General features: G+C 44.6%; 1 protein-coding gene across 3 annotated transcripts in view; it reads left to right on the forward strand.

Moving 5' to 3' along the window:
• Positions 1–15,938, forward strand: part of LOC308296336 (cell surface hyaluronidase-like) — a 156,203-nt gene that overhangs the window by 126,352 nt on the left and 13,913 nt on the right. For all 3 annotated transcript variants that reach the window (XM_080739584.1, XM_080739583.1, XM_080739585.1), the window contains 3 exons: positions 5,592–5,627; positions 6,286–6,441; positions 13,765–13,942. In XM_080739584.1, coding sequence (XP_080595710.1) covers positions 5,592–5,627; positions 6,286–6,441; positions 13,765–13,942 — 370 coding nt within the window. The remainder of the gene's footprint in view (positions 1–5,591; positions 5,628–6,285; positions 6,442–13,764; positions 13,943–15,938) is intronic.

Genomic DNA, 15,938 nt, shown 5'->3' on the forward strand with positions numbered 1-15,938 from the left:
CCCGGCAAAATTACGTCATCTGCATCATTTTGTACTCGTGTCTCCCTACCGGCCAATCACAGCCCAGATCATACACTGCCGAGCTCTTCAGGAAGTACACTGCAGTGTTTACACTGGTCTAGGAGTCTAGCATGTAACTCCCCAACCGCTGCTCGTAGAGGGACACGAGAGACCTCTATGGATGCGTCTCGGCGAGGCGAGGCGGACGCGGTGGTCTGAAGGCCCGGTCCGCTGCGAAAAACGGCCGAAAAAAGCAGACGCGACCGCGGTTTGCTATACCGCTACTGACCACTAGTTGAGCAACTTACACAGTATAGCTTTAACTCGGACAGTGTACAAATGGAACGGGTCCATTTGGTTCCATTTGTTTGCTGTTAGAGTTACAGACTTGTATGGTTCAAATTAGACCCAAAATGCCCCTAGAATCCACTTTGAGAAACACTGGTTTAAGTGGTACACGATATGCAGCTCTGCAAATACAAGAAAATCTCCACGATACTATTATCGTGACCATAATATCGCTTATTGTCCCATACCTAGTTGGATCCAAGACAAAAATAGCAAGACATGCCGTTTAGTTCCCGTATCTGAGCGATGTAGGCGGACACCTTTTAGGAGACCGTAAGCAGGTTGGAGTCTATTAACTCTTTTGCTGCTTTGAGCGAGCGCGCTCGTCCATTTATTCAAGTAGCGCACAGCCATGAACGAGCGGTCTTTCGTTCATTCTTTTCCCTGTCTTGAGTGCTGATGTGAGCAGATGAGGGGTGGTCGAGGGTCTCTGCAACAGCAGCAGCTCAAGTAACGCTAGTCTCAAATCTTGACCACACATGAACAATAATGGCGGCGGGATCACTTTTCTGGTCGTTTTCTATGCCTGGATCTAGTTACTCCATTTCTATGCTCTAAACAACTGTTGCGAGGCAAGGGACACATTTCAGCCTCGTTTGCTGTGCCAAGCCGTCTGTTTTTTTTGTTTTTGTTTTTCACGACTCGATGTCTTTTACTAAAGATTGCGGTTGGAAATAATAGATGGATATTTTTCTATAAAATCGCAAAGATAAGCTACTTTTAAGCTACTTTGATGGCAGTTTAAGACTAGCCTGGCGGGGCCCGACGTCATACTGCGTTCACTCACTCATTCCTTCCCCAGTATAACGTCTGGCCTTCCGGGTATAGGCAGCGAGTATCCTGATTATTTTCTGATCGGGGCCAATCAGTGACTGCTGTCCGCACAACAAACGTAGTCATCCTGACAACAAGTGAAAAGCTTTCCCTGATTGGTCCATGTGTAGACGGTGACGTAGATGCATGCTGCAGCATTTTCAAAACAACAATGGCTGCCCTTGCGATGCAACAAGTGTAACAGTTAACGCTCTAACGATAAAACAAGCAATAAGTGCAGTTATTTCAGAGTTGGAATCAATTACAACAATTAAAAAGGAACGCGGGGGATGCGCTAGCAGAGTTCATCGGCCGAAAAGACGTGTTTGTTTGCTGTTCTTTCGACTGGCTGAGAGATGTTTTGCTACGCTGATTGGTTAGAGGAGTCTGTCTGTCAAGGCAAGTACTGCCGCCCACTTTTCAAGCTGCCAATAGGCCGAAGGCCAGACGTTATACTGGGGAAGGAATGAGTGAGTGAACGCAGTATGGCGTCGGGCCCCGCCAGGCTAGACATCCTTAATTCCTTAATGTGGCATTAAGAGAGTTAATTCCATTTCCAATTAAGTCCTATACTTTTTTTTTCAGAGAGACAAATCAGGAGAAAATCTACTTTATTTTCTGCCTTTCTTCTGTCCCAGCAACACAGTCTCGCTGGATCTAACACTAGTAAGCATAGGACATGCACAAGATGTCCCGTCAGACACCAGCGCCCACTTAGGACAAGTGGTTCTCAACCTGTGGGGTCCCCGAATTATTCCGGGGGGTCCCCAGATGAATAACTTAATGTGCAACAATGTTTTCTCACTCAACAGTAAACAAACCAACATAAAGTTCAATTATATAGAGGGTATCTGCACATTTCTAAAGAGACAGTTGAAGGACTTTTTATTACCTCTTAAATGGCAAATTAAACATTGGCCACATTGTCAAACAGGCCGAAATTGTGAAAATAGCCCATCTACATGCTCACAACGCCTGGCAACGCTATTTTCACGATAGAACCGTGTTATACAAAATGTAATGCCTCACCTCTTAGTGCTCGTCAGGGTGGGGTTGTCCCCAGTTAAAATATGATTATTTTGGGGGTGGCGGCCTGAAAATGTTGAGAATCCCTGACTTAGGAGACCATTGAGTGTCCGTGTATCATTTCGCCTCTGGTGGCTTCAATCAGGATGGTGTATCTTCCTAAATTGACCATCTCTGGTGATGTCAAGGTGTGAGCTGAGCAGACCACAGCTCATAGTGGTCATCTTGGGACTCTGCAGCGCCTCATAGTGGTCATCTGGGGACTGTGCAACACGGACTGAATGACAGTGAAACTAATTATTCACAACCGCATCACTGCCAAGTATGATGAGCTCATGCTAAGGATTTACTCTGGCAGAGACAAGCCAACATGAAATGACTCTCACAGGAACACACATGTGTCATTACATTTAATGGACACAACCTGACCCTAGACGGGTGGTTATTTCTTGTCTTACAGAGAGAGACAAGTTGCGTTTCCATAAAGCTTTACCATAAAATTATCATTAAGTCGAAAAAAGAAAATGCGCATTTTGCCTGTTTCCATTCACTGATAAAATGCGATTCTTGGAAGATAGTTCATGAAATAAGCAGGCGCTATTTTTCCAGTCAAGTGAGACACATTATTGAACATGCACTCTAAAGCCCTTTGCACACAGGCGTGTTTATCCGCACGGATAAAACAGACAATTTCATTTTTTTAAAAGAAAACAATGATTCTCTACGACCTCATGCACACCGGATCCGAATTAGCCGTGCGACGAGTGGCTGCGGCCGTGCGTTTTTTTTTCTCGTCGAACCCAGTTCGATTCGTGCGTCTTGTCACATGCGGTAAAAAACTCATCACTCCTTTTATGACTCCTTTTGGGATCCGCAGCGCCGATTCCGCACAGCATTGCACACCAAATCCAATGCGTTTTATTCATGCAGCAAATGAAAAAAAAAAACACAACTGTCCTGTGTGCAAAGGGCTTAACCCAGGGCTCTTCAGCCTATAGATTTCATATCCTGTATAGGATAAGAGAGAGAGAGAGAAGAAGAAGAGAAGATGCTCCACTCCACAACCCTGCAACAGCATTGAGCACGATAACAGCTGATATACAGTACAAGCTCATCACAGCTCGTTGCGGATGCGATGTGAGCTTGGAGGTCTGCTGTTCTCGGAACGGAGAATAATAATGACGAATGGTTTTACTTTTGAGCACAACTTTGAACGTGTTGGTAACTTGGTACAACCAAGAGGCAGCCGACCCCTACCAGCCCTTCCCGCGAGTTCAATGCATTTTAATTCAAAACATAATTCGCTTTAGTGTTTCCATTCACTAATGCGCATTGCGTTTTTTTCAATAAAGCCTCAAAATCCACCTCCTCCAAGCGCATGAATGTTTTTGCGAATAATGAAAGTTTATTCGAATGTTGAAGTTACCATAAAAAGATTTATGCACAAAAGCCTTAATGCGCAAAAGACGGCTTTATGGAAACGCAACTACAGACAGACAGGCTGACAGAGATGGAGGAGACACGTATGCAAACAAGCAACAACAATAAGGGGAAAAAAATGATTGAAACTTTCGCATATTCCAAGCTGGCCCAATGATGGCACAGCCGATTAACACTTGGCATGTGTGTTCAAACAGATGAACTGTCTGTCAAAGTGATAACCAAAAACATGGGATTTTCAACATGGGGTCCTGAGACCACCAGGTTTATGAATGCACACTTACTGTACGTGTCTGTAAATGTGACAGCGTACAGTGTTGTCATGCTGTGACGTGTTGTGAGGTGTGTAGCATCAGTAGGGCCCAATAAGTCAGGTAATGAGAATGCACACGTTTTGTTTGTATCTCAGTATTTCACCAATTATTTGAGGGTCCACTTGCAATATCCTCGCGGCCCACTAGCGGTCCCCGGCCCACAGGTTGGGAACCGCTGATTTACTCTATTTTGTTTCAATTTGATATTTTATGTACATGTTTGGTTTGGACAGTAGTATATTATGTGTTTTTCTTTGGCAATGTAAATGTTTTCTCCTGCCAATGAGGCCCCTTTGACCTGAATTGAGCTCATGAGCTAAAGTCATCAGGGAGAGTGACACTGACTGTAGTATAGTAGGAGGGGGTAATTTACAAAACACAAGTTACGATTAGGGATGGGACGATAAGAGATATTATCGTTTGTCGTGATAAAAAAACACTTACGATAATCGTATCGTGGAGATTTAATTTATCGTGATATCGTCCTCCGTCTTGCACTGGGCTCAATTCACCTTTTATTTGCCGAGCTGCATATCCGGTACCACTTAAACCCTCTATAATTGGTAAAAGGTACTTTTACTTACGTACTTTTAATATAAGTATGTCTTTTTTCACTCTCTATCAAATGTCTTTGCCAAAAAATTGCCGAACCACAACGACACGTTGTGAGCTTGTAGATCGGCTATTTTTTGGCAAATGTTCCGCCCCGGGATAATGGATTTTGATTATCCTGATAATATCGTAAATCGCGATTTATTTCATCACAATAATCGTGATATGAAGTTTTCATATCGTCCCATCCCTAGTTACAATGTGGAGATAAGAGGTTTCTACCCGACAGCAATAGCGACCTTAACACATGGGAAGCCAAGGTTTCTAACATTTCTAGCTCTTGCTGCTGCCGTCGTTCACTTACGCTTTAATTTTGAAGAGCCTCGGAAGCTGCGTGCGTGTGCACGTGAGTGTCCACTGACGATTGAGGAGGATAATCCATTTGTTTACAAACGCTCGCGAAACTAAAATCCAAACCGGGGCCGACCATCGCGGTAAAGTGTTGCCGTGAAAACAGGCAGATCTCTGCTTCCCTGGCGTTCTTTGCACCTTATTCATAGATAAAGCCCTTTTTATGTTTCAGCATAGAATAGAAATCAATGCAGCCTAGACGCGCCATTTTGTCTCTCTGCGAGCCACGTTATGACGTATGGACCAGGGTCTTTCACAGACAACACAGGATGCATGCAGCTGCATGTAACCAAGTTAACCCTTTGTCTCGTTGAGGGACGAGACAACTGAGTTTTGGCACAGCGACTTCCAGTGGCCGTATCTCGTTACTAAACGAGTTTTCCCTAGGGCCCTTCCCACGTAGCACCTACTCTGTCTGCTGCGTGTACGCTTCGCCATGGGAACCAAAGCGTTCAGTAAAAGGGGTGGGAACCTGTCGCCGCAGAGGCTTTGCTTAACCATTTTGATCGCTACGGCGATTACATCATAGCAGCCGTAGTCCGCCTGGCGTTGCCGTCCTGAAAATCATCTAGCTTAAAGTCGCTAATGTCTTGTTGATGCCAACAACATTAACAAATCTTTGTGACTTTTAACACTCTCTCTCTCTCTCTCTCTCTCTCTCTCTCTCTCTCTCTCTCTTGAGGACAGGTTTGCAGACAATGGAGTGGGATTGTCCTTTGCCAGGTGTGTATTTATTTCATCACTTTTCTTCACGCTTCTGTTGTTTTATTCATGCAGCCTTAGTGCCGGTCTTTCCTGTCCCAGAATGCCTGCCGACTTCAGTACTTCCTAGAGAGATCCTGGGCATAGCAGGCAGAAGTAATGAGTTTTTCCTCTGAGGGTCAAAGTGTCTCTCTTGCTCAATAACACCCCTCTCCCTTCCTCTAGTGCAGGGGTCTTAAACAGGGGGTCCGACCGGGACCCCTAGGGGGTCCTCAGAGTAACTACCAAATCTTTTTGTGATAGAAACTTTTTTTCCTCCTTTTTGATATTGACGATTTGAACCCTAGCGTCCATATTCTGAGAACTTTAGCCAAAAATAGCAGGTCTACAAGCTCACAACGTCTCGCTCTTGTAGATCGGCTATTTTCGGCAAAGAGCTTTGGTGTAGAGGGGGAAAAAGAGCAGACTAAGTACAGAGTGAAAGGTCAAGTTTATTAAGTATCGACGGTTCAAGTGGTTAAATATCTGAAAACACACATTGACATGAATCCAAAATACTCTGACGATTGTGCTGTCAAAAGTTTAAACTATATGGAATCTACGAAAGGCTTGAGGGGGTCCCTGCTTCATCTCTCTCTTTACACCACTGATCAACCCCTCTCTCTCCCCCTCTCTCCAGTGACGGCAGCTATCCTAAGGACGAGGGCTCCAGCCAGGAGGTCACCCAGTCTCTGTTTGTGGGAGAGAGCCAGAACCGAGGCTCCAACGGAGGCCAGAACAAGTACTGGGGTCTGGGAGGAGCCGACGGCCGCTGGAGGACGCTGCCCAGGAACAGGTCTGTCACCGTTGACCATTAATATTAACACAGTAGTTGGCAGGTATACAATTAATGAATTCTTGTGCCAGGGTTTTCCAGTGTTTTACCAGATTTTCGAGGCTCCATGAACGCAGCACATTTGGATGAACAGCTATTCGTCTATTCTTTTTTTTTTTTTTTATATTTGTTTTTGTCCGTTTATGCCTTTTATTTATAGGACAGTAGAGTAGACTGACAGGAAACGGGGGGGAGAGATTGGGAGTGACATGCGGAAAAGGTCGTCCGGATCGGGAATCGAACCGGCAACGCCGCCAGGCATCCATGCCTATGTGGCAATGCTTAAGCGGTATGCGCCTGGACCAGTAGGTCAGCGGGCGCCCCGCTATTCGTATTTTCTTTCACCCGGTAAAGGAAAATTATTACCGTGGCCATCCGTGCTTTTGTTATGGTCCTTAGAGAAGGGCTAGTTTTAAACAAGAACGCGATCTGGAGATAGATTACGAGATAAAGCCATTTTCCTGCAGGTTATTCCATTGCTTCCAATGGTGGATTTCACTTCCCGATTCTGTTTTCTCCCGATGAATTATGGGGATTTGAGTTTTTGCTTCAGTGCCAGGTGCCACCGACCGCACGCTGCGCTTTACAATAGGTAACGTTATATCCCGACTTAAGTCTGGGAAAGCACTCCACAGTCGGATTTGAGATCCCAACGTTAGTCGGGATAGGCACCACCCTTTGATTAAGGATTTAATTGTGTTTTTTTGGTAATTTTTTTGCCTGCAAACAAAACAAGCCCCTGAATTGGCATTTGATTCGACAACGCGTGTTCTACATAGTCCCGACTCTAGGGAACATCGCGCCGAGCTGGAGGTCTTGCTCAATCATTCATGGGCAGAATTGAAAATTAGATTTGGATTGTGTGTGTTTGGTGAAAGCATAGCTGTCTATGGCAAGGGTTCCCAAACCTTTTTGGCTCGGGGAACCCGTATAAATATTCGTTTCATCCGAGGCACCCCTACATTATTATATTGATAATTTTCACTCCCAGCACCTTATATTTATAGCATATTTTAGCAATTATGTTGCGAGAAAAGCAAGATAATAGACATTTTAGTTAGAACTAACTGAAAATAACTTTGTACTTCAAGTATAAAATTATACTAAATATATTTTTAAATGTCCAAATACATTTCAAATATTATCAAATGATCTCGCGGCACCCCTGGACTGCTGTCGCGGCACCCCAGGGTGCGCGTCACCCACTTTGAAAACCCCTGGTCTATGGTGCATAAGGGCGCCTATTCTGTTAACCCATTTAGAACGGGTACACATTTTGTGTATCATTATTTTATGCTTTAACTATTGAAAAATAGCAGATATACAAGCTGCGAGCTTGTAGATCTGCTATTTTTAAAAAATCGTGAAAATTAGAATTTTGACCCGATCCTATAAGTGTCTTTTGAATCCTTCTAAGGTTTTTTTGAAAAACCTATGTTTCTATGTCAGCAATCTGGCCAGCCATCGTCAAAGAAAAGGTCCTTTTCACTTAACTGGAGCTCTAGTTAGTCTGTTCTTGAGAGACTACTCTGTCAGAGGTTCTTAAACCTTTTCCTGTGAAGGACCCCCAAAATGATATGTATTTGGCCACGGACCCCCATCTCAAGATATTTAGTTCCAGGGACCACCCAGTAGCAAAATTTGAGTTACAAACGTTCGCTTTGAAACTACACATATTCAAAGATTTGCACACATTTTCACGACTTTTTTTCCAAAATTAGCAGATCTACAAGCTCGCAGCGCGGCACTCGGTGCCGCGCTGTGAGCTTGTATATCTGCTATTTTTCACTGGTTAAAGCATTCAATCATTTTAGGCCTAAATGGGTTAAAATGACTTTCCCGCGGCTATGCATACCAATGCTACACTGGAACATGTCCATTATTGTTGAACGACTCTCTACTAGAGTCCGCTCAATGATCAAAACAGAGCTTTGTTTGTCTCCCACAAGAATGTGGAGCTAGAAACATTCAACAGTTGAATGGTAGGACATCAAAGAATCCAAGGAAACTGAATGAACTCCATCCCAAGTCAGTACGCCGTATTGTGTGTTGATGGACGTGACAGACATGGACATAATGAGGACATTTAAATCGTTTTTTTTTTCCTTTTTTTTTTTTTTTCTTCTCCTCTCCTCTAGGGAGGTGGTTCCCAAACTGGGGGTTTTCCACTGGTGTAAAGTAACTAAGTAAATTTACTTAAGTACTGTACTTAACACTTCGCCAGCCGAAATAGAATGGCTAGTTGGTAGATTAGCCGTGAAATTTCTATTATTATATTATGATCTGAACCGCATTCATTTTACAAGACCTTCAGCGCTATATCACGTAGTCTTCATCCCCCATAACCATCAGGCGATCCCCGTTGTATTCTCACCACAGTCCCCAGCGGAATTCCTCCATCTGCATTGGCTTAGAGTGGCGGTTTCGGCCGACGCATCGTCTCCCAGTGCGTTTCGCGTGCGCGATCGTTCACGTAAATGTCTGCTCAAATAATCCAAGTATGACTCTAGAGTAGATATGAACATTTTCGCTAGCTTAGCCCCCAGCAATCCAGCTATGCGAGTACTAACGTCTAAACAGAAAATGGACGGCAGCTGGGAACATATTACAGGGAAAGGACCTGACGTCACTTCTGCTTCATGTCAGACAAGCCATGCGCTATCGATGGACGAGCGGTGACTAGGGAAGGTTAGACGATCGCCGATTTTCGGATAAAAATCATTTATTTCGTTTTTAATGACAAAGTACGGTAAAAGACGGCGCGGCTGAGACATCCTTGCTCAGATGTCCGGTATAATACGGTTTTAATATTAAGTGGCTCCCCGTGGCTTGGAAAGGGTTAAGTAATATTTTGAGTTATTTGTACTTTACTTGAGTATTTCCAATTTCCAGTACTTCTACTTCTACTCCACTCCATCTCAGAGACAAATATTGTACTTTTATTCCATTACAATTATTTGAAAACTTTAGTTCCTAGTTACTTTGCAGATATACATTATAACATTATGAAACATACATAAACAACTTTTTTAGCCTTATTTTATATCTAGGATGTTTTAAAATAGCCGATCTACAAGTTCACAACGCGTCGCATCACGACGCGTTGTGAGCTTGTAGATCTGCTATTTTCAAATATTTTGTACTTTTACTTTTAGTATTTTAAGTACATTTTGATGCCAATACTTTTGTACTTTTACTCAAGTACATTTTGAATTCCGGACTTTTACATAGTAGTATTTATACTTAAAGCTATACTGTGTAAGTTGCTCAACTAGTGGTCAGTAGCTCTATAGCAAACCGCGGTCGCATCCGCATCTTTCGGCCATTTTTCGCCGCGGACCGGGCCTCACACCCCCGCGTCTGCCTCCACCTCGCCGAGATCTATCTTTAGAGGGGTCCCTGGTTCCTGTGCGTTCAGGCATTCCTTCACCCATGCTTCACCCGAGTATAGAGACACACGGGCGCCTACAAATATGGCCGCCCTATTGTGATAGCGACCCCACTTCAAGATGTGCTGTGATTGGCCGGCAGTGTATAACCCTCGCTGTGATTGGCCGGTAGTGTATGATGACGTAATTTTTCCGCAAAAAACGGGGCCCGGTCAGGTTCATAGAAAACATATAAAGAGAAGGCTTCAGAAGCTGAAAATAACGGAGTGGGTGTTCTAAAACTTAGGGATTTAACAGATTTTGGGGCGCAAATTTCACTTGACGATTAATTGTCATACAAATAAACAATTAAAGAATTGTTTTTGTTCTTTAATTCACATAACACTTGCAGTTCTGGTTTGCTTTGTAAACAAAAATTGCATGGGATAAATAAATAATAACTTAAATAAAGTTGGTGATTTGTAATTGTCTGTGGGGACTGCTCTCCATTTCGACATGTCTCCATTCCGACATTGACGACTTATTGTCGGAGTGGCAACACTTCCATAGAGGTTAGGGTTAGGGTTAGGGATAGGGTTAGTGTCGGAAAGGAGACATGTCGGAATGGAGAAGACTAGTGTAACCAATATTGTCTGTATGCAAAATCTGCAATATCTCTATAACAGTTTCTTGTGGGGGAAAATGAGCAAAACAGACAGACTGAAAGTGAATTCACAGTTGGCCTGGGTGTGTGCGTGAAAGGGAGTACTATCTTGAGTAACTTCCCCTCCGGTGATACATGAGACGTTTGTTAAAATAGATAGACACGTAAGTGTCAATAGCGCGCGCGCGTGCGTGCGTGCGTGCGTGCGTGCGTGCGTGCGTGCGTGCGTGCGTGCGTGCGTGCGTGCGTGCGTGTGTGTGTGTGTGTGTGTGTGTGTGTTTCTTGGAAGGAAATTACTCAATTCTCGCTGATCGTTTAAGCAGATGTATTTTCTTTTTATAAGAACACTCCCACTCGGTTCTTAAAGCTGCCACCAGTTGAGTCATAAAATGTATTATAAATGCTGATAATATATACATGCATACAGTACCATCTTTTTTTTCAAACATACAACAGCTCCAGCACATCATCGTTGTCGGGTGAAAACCTTGTATGTCCAAAACCGTTCGTTTTGCATTTATCATTTAAAAAATGATTGAAACGAGTGAAAACAGCAGATCTACAAGCACACAACGCCTCGCACCGCGAGGCGTTGTGTGCTTGTAGATCTGCTGTTTTCACTTGTTTTGTGCGACTGCCTTGTACGATGAAGCAGGGCTTTACTTTGCGAAAGAACAAACACATTTGAAACTTGGAGATACAAGGTTTCCACCCGACAGCGACGTCACGCAGCAGTAAGACCAGTGGTGGAAAGTAACTAGGTACATTTACTCAAGTACTGTACTCTGCCCATTAAAACCCGGGAAAGCATCTTTGTAATTTTAGATCTTAGCTAGCAACATACATTTTTTCAGAAAACTCCTAGGATTTAGATCAGTGGTTCTCAAAAATGGCAGATCTACAAACTCATAGCGCGTCACTTTCTGCCTCGATGCGTGCTTGTACTCTGCTATTTTTGAACATTTTTGAACAATCTTGAATAATTTTACACAATCTTCTTAATGAATTTGGGGGTCCTCCAGGGAAATGTGTGAGAACTATACTCCCATGCAACACATTGTACAGGGGGGCAGGCCACAAAATGTGATGGCAAAAATAACTTTGGCTAGATTGGCTATATTCGGGGGGGGGGGAAGTTTGGCGTAGTATTTCTCCTCTCTCTCCCCATATATTTGTCAACCAAATAAACTGTAGATTGTGTTGACTAAAATCTCTCTCTGCCTCTAAACGAGAGTATAGCTAATTGGTGCCTGTGTGAATTCTTTCACCAGTGTCCTGTGAGTGTGGTCAGCACCGGTCACTTTTATAAGCGTTTATACTGGTCTTGCTGACCGCAGCGTGCCTTTGTGACAGCGTGTGTTGACGTCAGTGTGGTCAAAGACCCTAAGAGAGCCACTGACCTTGGCCTTGTCGGGGCGGTTGGTAACGACGACAAGCCGACAATATTTATGCCTGGTTTTCTCCTGCGAGGACATAACATCGTCCAAACGGTGGCTGGAGGAAGATCTCTTAGTTGTGATGTGTGTGTGTTCTTCTTGACTTGTGGGTTTGTTTTTATCAGAGTGCAAGTTCGCTGAGAGTGTAGAAGCTGCTGCGTGCAACCAGTGAAAGCGCACGCCCGAAAATAATGAATGAATGAATACTAGTGTTGCGCGGGTCATGTTTTTTTCATAACCCGCACGACCCACAGCCCGCACGGAACGTAACCCGCCCGCACCCGCGCCGCAGAACAATATACAAATCAACGAATCCGCCCGCCCCGCAACCCGCATTTAAAAAAAAGATGGTATATCATCTCCACAATAGCTCATCTTTATATACGGCTCTTCTAAGTACCCAAAGTCGCTTTACAGAAAGGTTTACAGTAGCACAATATTGTCATGGGCTAAATAAACAAACGTGGTGTTCAAATTGGCGTTTAGCCTAAAAGACATTCATTCAAAGACGTTCATTCTCTCTGGGGCATCGTCGGGGTGAGAATGGCGTTTCAGGTTTTATGTCAATCATATTTATACAGCGCCTCGCACATCAGAGTTGCCGTGCGACGACCCATAACTTTTCTGAGCTGAGGTCTCGCAACAGGGTGTTTTAACAAAGAAACGAGCCTATATCCATATCAATAGACCTGTAGGTGTTGAACGACCTTCGCGGGACGTCTCTAGAAGAGCGACCCCCCAAACATTGAATCAGCGCTGCAACACTGCTCGCACTTTAAACAGACAGCAAAAGACGGACAATATTAAATCCTGTTGGTTATTGATTAATCACCAGATTGGAGAGAAGGGAGCGACTCGACTCGAGGTGAGCGTGGTTGGTTCATTCAGTCAAAAAATCCTTCTCACTTGCGAAAGTTGTGTTTCAAATCGTATCCGTTGACTGGCTGGTTATATAACTTAACCGACACAAAGTATTTATAAACGGACTTGTGTGGATGAGAGACATATAAGTGAAATCCTGATCAACGACACGCGTTGAATTGTTTGTGCATCTTCTCTCTGCTGTGCTCACGACCTCACGTTGTGTCAAATGTTGGCAAAATGAGGTTCGCGGCCCCAACAGGAGCGGGACGGTCCTCGCACCAAGGAGCGGAGGAGAAACCTCGCTCCTCTCTGGCGCATTTTAAAACTCTCTCCCTCGTGCTATTCAAACGTTGTATTCTTATTCTTATAGGCCTACTCTTATTAAGAATAAAAGGCAAATAAGAACAGGTGATTATTCTTATTTATTTTTTGCACATGAGAGTGGTGATAACCCGCCCGCCCGCCGCCCGCCAATTGAGTCTGAAAACCTTGACCCACCCACCCGCATGCGGGGCGGGTTGGCGGGCGGGTGGGGGCACCCGGTTGGCCCGCGCACCACTAATGAATACAGTAAATAAGGTCTCAGGCTTAAAGCCGGGCTTGGGCTGTAAATAGCGCCACCAACCGACTGGGCCTGAATTCCATGGGCCGGGGCTGGGCAGAGCCCCACATTTTAGGCCTGTGCAGGGCTCTAGTTCAGTATGTATGTCCCAAACCTGGCCTATTTACAGCATGACACAAAAATATCACAGTAGCAGATCTAAGGAGCCCACTGAGCCAAATCCGTTTGGCTGTTTAAAAGAGCGCGCCTGGAAATGGACCTGTCGGGGAATCGGGCGCACGTTGGTCATAAATGCAAGATCCAACAGAGCTGATCTGAAAGACTACTTCACTCTAATTTATGTGTCATTTCAGAGACCTTCCATATTGAATCCTCTCTCTCTCTCCCCAGGACGTTCCCCATCCGAGGCTTCCAGATCTACGACGGTCCGGTGCGGCTGACGCGCAGCACGTTCCGCGGCTTCGTGCCGACGGCGGAGCGTTTCAGCAGCGCCGTGGGCTTCAACCTGAAGAACACCTGGCAGCTGACCCCCCGGAACAACCTGTCCCAGCTCACCTTCCACCCCACCGTGAGTCCACTAGAGGGAGTAGTTCCTCCCTTTACCTGCTTCACTTCACTTTATTTGTTTGTTCAGACCAGTGGCTCTCGACCTGTGGGTCGGGACCCCCAGGGGGGTCCCCAGATGATTAACTTTATGTGCAACATTGTTTTCTCACTCAACAGTTGCCAGAGAGGGCAATTCTTTCAACATAAGATGCTGTGTTCAAGTTCAGGAGAGTTTGGACAAGGCAATTCTCTTGAATGCTGCCTTCACCATTTCTTGCATTTCTTTCACCATAGTAAAAACTGCATCCATGGTCCGTCCCGTGACGGTGTCGCACGCAGAGAACGGCAGAGAATAGCAGAGAATAGCAGGTCTCCCCAATACAACAGGTTTGGGGATCTGTTGGGAATTGATTACATGAAACAGGCACCAAGGTGCGAATGCAGTCTCAATGTCGGTAAACACTAAATCTGTCTATTCGTTTTGTTAGCTATTAGAAACCTTCTGGTGGTCCCCCACTCATGAAAGGTATGCCTTAGCTCTGTGGTTCTGATCCCAAGTAAATGATCGATAGTTCGGAATCAAATGGACCCTTACAGGTCTACAACTTTAGGAATGTGCAAATGGAACCCAAATGGACCTGGTCCCAGCCCCCTGGCCAGTAACGCATACCAGACAGGACATTAAAACACTTTTAGAAGCACACTGCCTCAGGTGACCTTATTTGCCGCTTGTAGCTGCGTCTAAATTCATTCCATTCCTTTGGTTCATTCCGTCAGGTGCTTTTAGTTTTGCTCCTATTTCTATGCTAAACAACAACATGTGAGTTCAAAATACTCTCTGTTTATATCGTTGCTGTCAGCCAGAAACCCTGTATCTCCATATGGGAGCTTTTTTATATATCCCCGTTGTCGGGTGGAAACCTTGTATGTCCAAAACCGTTTGTTTTGTGTTTATCATTTTGAAAATGATTTAAACTAGTGAAAACAGCAGATAGATCTGCTGTTTTCACTACTTTTGTGCGACGGATGAAGCAGGGCTTTGCTTTGCGAAAAAATGTACACATTTGAAACTTGGAGGTACGAGGTTTCTGCCCGACAGTGACAATATGTTTTTTTTTTTTGGTAACATATCACACTAAAAAATAGCTGATCTACAAGCTCACAACGTTGCGATTGTTGTAGATTTTATTTTATTTTAAAAAGGAACGGTTTTGGACACTTCACATGCTCTGCTGTAGTGCTGGGTCGTTCTGAACAGCTGTCTTTCACTTTGGAACCGCTTTCATCCACCGTTCCACCATTGTTGTTCACTGGTCTGCTTTCTTTTCTCTCTCTCTCTCTCTCTCTCTCTCTCTCTCTTTCTCTCTCTATCCTCGTTCTCCCCTCCTCTCTTTCTCTCTCTCTCTCTCTCTATCCTCGTTCTCCCCTCCTCTCTTTCTCTCTCTCTCTCTCTCTCTCTCTCTCTCTCTCTCTCTCTCTCTCTCTCTCTCTGGGTCTCTTCTGCGCTGGAACCGGTGATGACAGATTCTTGTTATTCACCAGGAGCTTACATACTTCCTTCGCTTGATCTCTCTCTCTCCCTCTCTCTCTACCCCCCCCCCCCCCCCTCCCATCTCTCAGAGAGAGAGAGAGAGAGAGAGAATGCAGAGTCAGGACCTGTGGAAAGAAAGTTTACTTTAAATAAGAGCTGTACTGCCCTCTAGTGTTTGTGGAAATAATCACTTGGCACTGACCGTTTTACAATGGCACTGTAGCAGTAGAGCTGTAGAGTTCCCTTGAAATATTCGCCAATTATAGCGCTTTTATCCAAAGCGCTTTACAATGTGCTTTACATTCACCCATTCACACACACATTCATACACCGCTGGTGGTGGAAACCATGCAAGGCACCAACCTGCTCACCGGGAGCAACACAGGGTTCAGTGTCTTGCCCAAGGACACTTTGACATGTAAACAGGAGGAGCCGGAATTTGAACTGCCATAGAACAGTTATGTTGTATTGATAATGAGCAACTTAT

Source organism: Nannobrachium achirus (genome assembly GCF_963921795.1).
Source record: "Nannobrachium achirus genome assembly, chromosome: 12".
NCBI lineage: Eukaryota > Metazoa > Chordata > Actinopteri > Myctophiformes > Myctophidae > Nannobrachium > Nannobrachium achirus.